Genomic DNA, 2,389 nt, shown 5'->3' with positions numbered 1-2,389 from the left:
ACACCGCCTCTCATATAAGACCTCATAAGGAGCTATCTGAATACTCGATTGGTAGCTGTTATTATAGGTAAACTGCACAAGCGGCTAAAGCTGATCCTAAGAACCCCAAAATCCATAACACATGCGGGAAGCATATCCTCCAATATCTGATTGGTTCGCTCAGATTGCCTGTCCGCCTGAGTAAGAAATGCTACACTCAACCCAACTCGTGTGCCTAACTCACACTATACGACCTTCCATAAATACGTTGTGAATTGCGTGCCTCGATCAGAAATAATGGACACCGGCACACCGGGAAGATGAATGATCTCGCGGATATAGATCTCAGCAGTCACTCTGAAGAATAATTAGCTTCTACTAAAATCAAATACGTCGACTTGGTCAACCTATCCAGAATGACCCATACTACATCAAATTTCTTCAATGTCCATGGTAGCCTAACAACGAAATCCATGGTAATATGCTCCCACTTCCACTCGGGAATCTCAAGCCTCTGAAGCAAATCACCAGGTCTCTGATGCTCATACTTTACCTACTGGCAATTCAAACACCGAGCCACATACTAAACTATATCTTTCTTCATTATTCTCTACCAATAATGCTTCCTCAAATCCTGAGACATCTTGGCAACACCCGAATGAATGGAATACCGCGAACAGTGGGCCTCCTCAAGAATCAACTCACGAAGCCCATCCACATTGGGCACACAAATATGATCCTGCATCTGTAACACCATATCATCTCCAATAGAAACCTTTTTGGCATCACCGTGTTTCACCATGTCCTTAAGGAGAAGCAAATGGGGGTCGTCATACTGACACTCTCTGAGACCGTGAGCAAGAACCTGACTAAGCTCCGAAACATCTAACCTCACAAACTGATTGGTCAAGGCCTGAACATCTGATGCTAGTGGTCTCTCACCAACTGGAATATATGCAAGGCTACATATACTCACAAACTTTCCACTAAAGGCATCGGCCACCTCTGCTGCCTCAAATTCAGATCCTTTTTCTTAAATAAATAATGTAGACTCCGATGATCTGTGAATACCTCGCACGACACACCGTAGAGGTAATGCCTCCAAATCTTCAATGCATGAACAATAGATGCCAACTCTAAGTCATGAACATGGTAAGTTTTCTCATGAACCTTCAACAGCTGAGACGATATGCAATCACCCTGCCATCCCACCAAGACCAATACACGATGCATCACAATACACAATGTAGTATCCTGAACTTGTGGGCAACACCAACACTGAGGTTGTAGGCAAAACAGTCTTGAGCTTTTGAAAGCTCAACTCACACTCATCGGAACACCTGAATAGTGCACCCTTCTGGCTCAATCTAGTTAATGGGGATGCAATAGATGAAAACTCCTCCACGAACAAGTGATAATAACCTGTCAAACCTAGGAATCTCCAAATCTCCGTAGCTGAAATAGGTCTAGGCAAGTTCTGAACTGCCTCAATCTTCTTAGAATCCATTTTAATTCCCTCGACAGATACATCATGCCCAATAAAAAGCAACCGAATCCAACCAAAACTCACACTTTGAAAACTTGGCATATAACTGACTATCTCTCAGAGTCTGAAGTACAATTCGAAGATGTTGCTCATGCTCCTCTCGACTGTGGGAGTAGATCCAAATATCATCAATGAAGACGATCACAAAGGAATCCAAATAGGGCTTAAATATCCGATTCATCAAATCTATAAATGCTTCTAGGTTAATTGTTAAAGCAAAGGACATCACTAGGAACTCATAATACCCATACCGAGCCCAAAAAGCTATCTTAGGGGCATCCGACGTCCTAATCTTCAACTGATGGTAGCTAGATCTCAAATCAATCTTTGAAAACACTTTGGCACCCTAAAGCTAATCAAATAAGTCATCAATCCTCAGCAACAAATACTTGTTCTTGATAGTGACTTTGTTAAACTGCCGATAATCAACACACATCCTCATCGTACCATCATTTTTCTTCGCGAAAAATATTGGTGCACCCCAGGGCAAGACACTAGGTCAAATGAATCCTTTATCAAGAAAATCCTACAACTGCTCCTTCAGTTCGTTCAACTCAGGTGGGTTCATACGATATGGTGGAATAGAAATGGGTAGAGTGCCCGGAGCCAAGTCAATATAGAATTCGATATCTCTGTCGGTCCTTGAGGAATCTGTAGGAAAAACCTCTAGAAACTCACGCACAACTGGTACTAAATCCATGGAAGGAACCTCCGCACTAAGATCACAGATGTAGGCCAAATATGCTAGACATCCCTTCTCAACCATACGTCGAGCCTTCACATAAGAAATAAACCTGCTGGTAGAATGGCCAGGAGTCCCCATCCACTCTAAATGAGGCAACCTCGGCATGGCTATGGTCATAG

At 42.8% G+C, this 2,389-nt stretch overlaps 1 protein-coding gene across 1 annotated transcript; it reads right to left on the bottom strand.

Annotated features, from left to right (window-relative positions):
* Positions 1–589: 589 nt before the first annotated feature.
* On the bottom strand, positions 590–1,486 carry LOC138910562 (uncharacterized). The gene is made up of 2 exons (XM_070201804.1): positions 1,179–1,486; positions 590–941 (listed from the first exon to the last, which is right to left on the bottom strand). The coding sequence occupies exons 1-2, from the start codon at positions 1,484–1,486 to the stop codon at positions 590–592; spliced, it is 660 nt and encodes a 219-aa protein (XP_070057905.1).
* Positions 1,487–2,389: the final 903 nt, after the last annotated feature.

Source organism: Nicotiana tomentosiformis, chromosome 1 (assembly GCF_000390325.3).
Source record: "Nicotiana tomentosiformis chromosome 1, ASM39032v3, whole genome shotgun sequence".
Lineage (NCBI taxonomy): Eukaryota > Viridiplantae > Streptophyta > Magnoliopsida > Solanales > Solanaceae > Nicotiana > Nicotiana tomentosiformis.
The sequence above is the reverse complement of the archived record's forward strand: the minus strand, read 5'-3'. Positions and strand labels throughout refer to the sequence as shown.

Coding starts and splice junctions, on each gene's coding strand:
- LOC138910562 (XM_070201804.1), bottom strand. CDS start 1,486: ATGGATTCTAAGAAGATTGAGGCAGTTCAGAACTTGCCTAGACCTATT. Junction 942..1,178: donor GGTCTTGGTGGGATGGCAGG/GTGATTGCATAT, acceptor GAGTATATGTAG/CCTTGCATATATTCCAGTTG.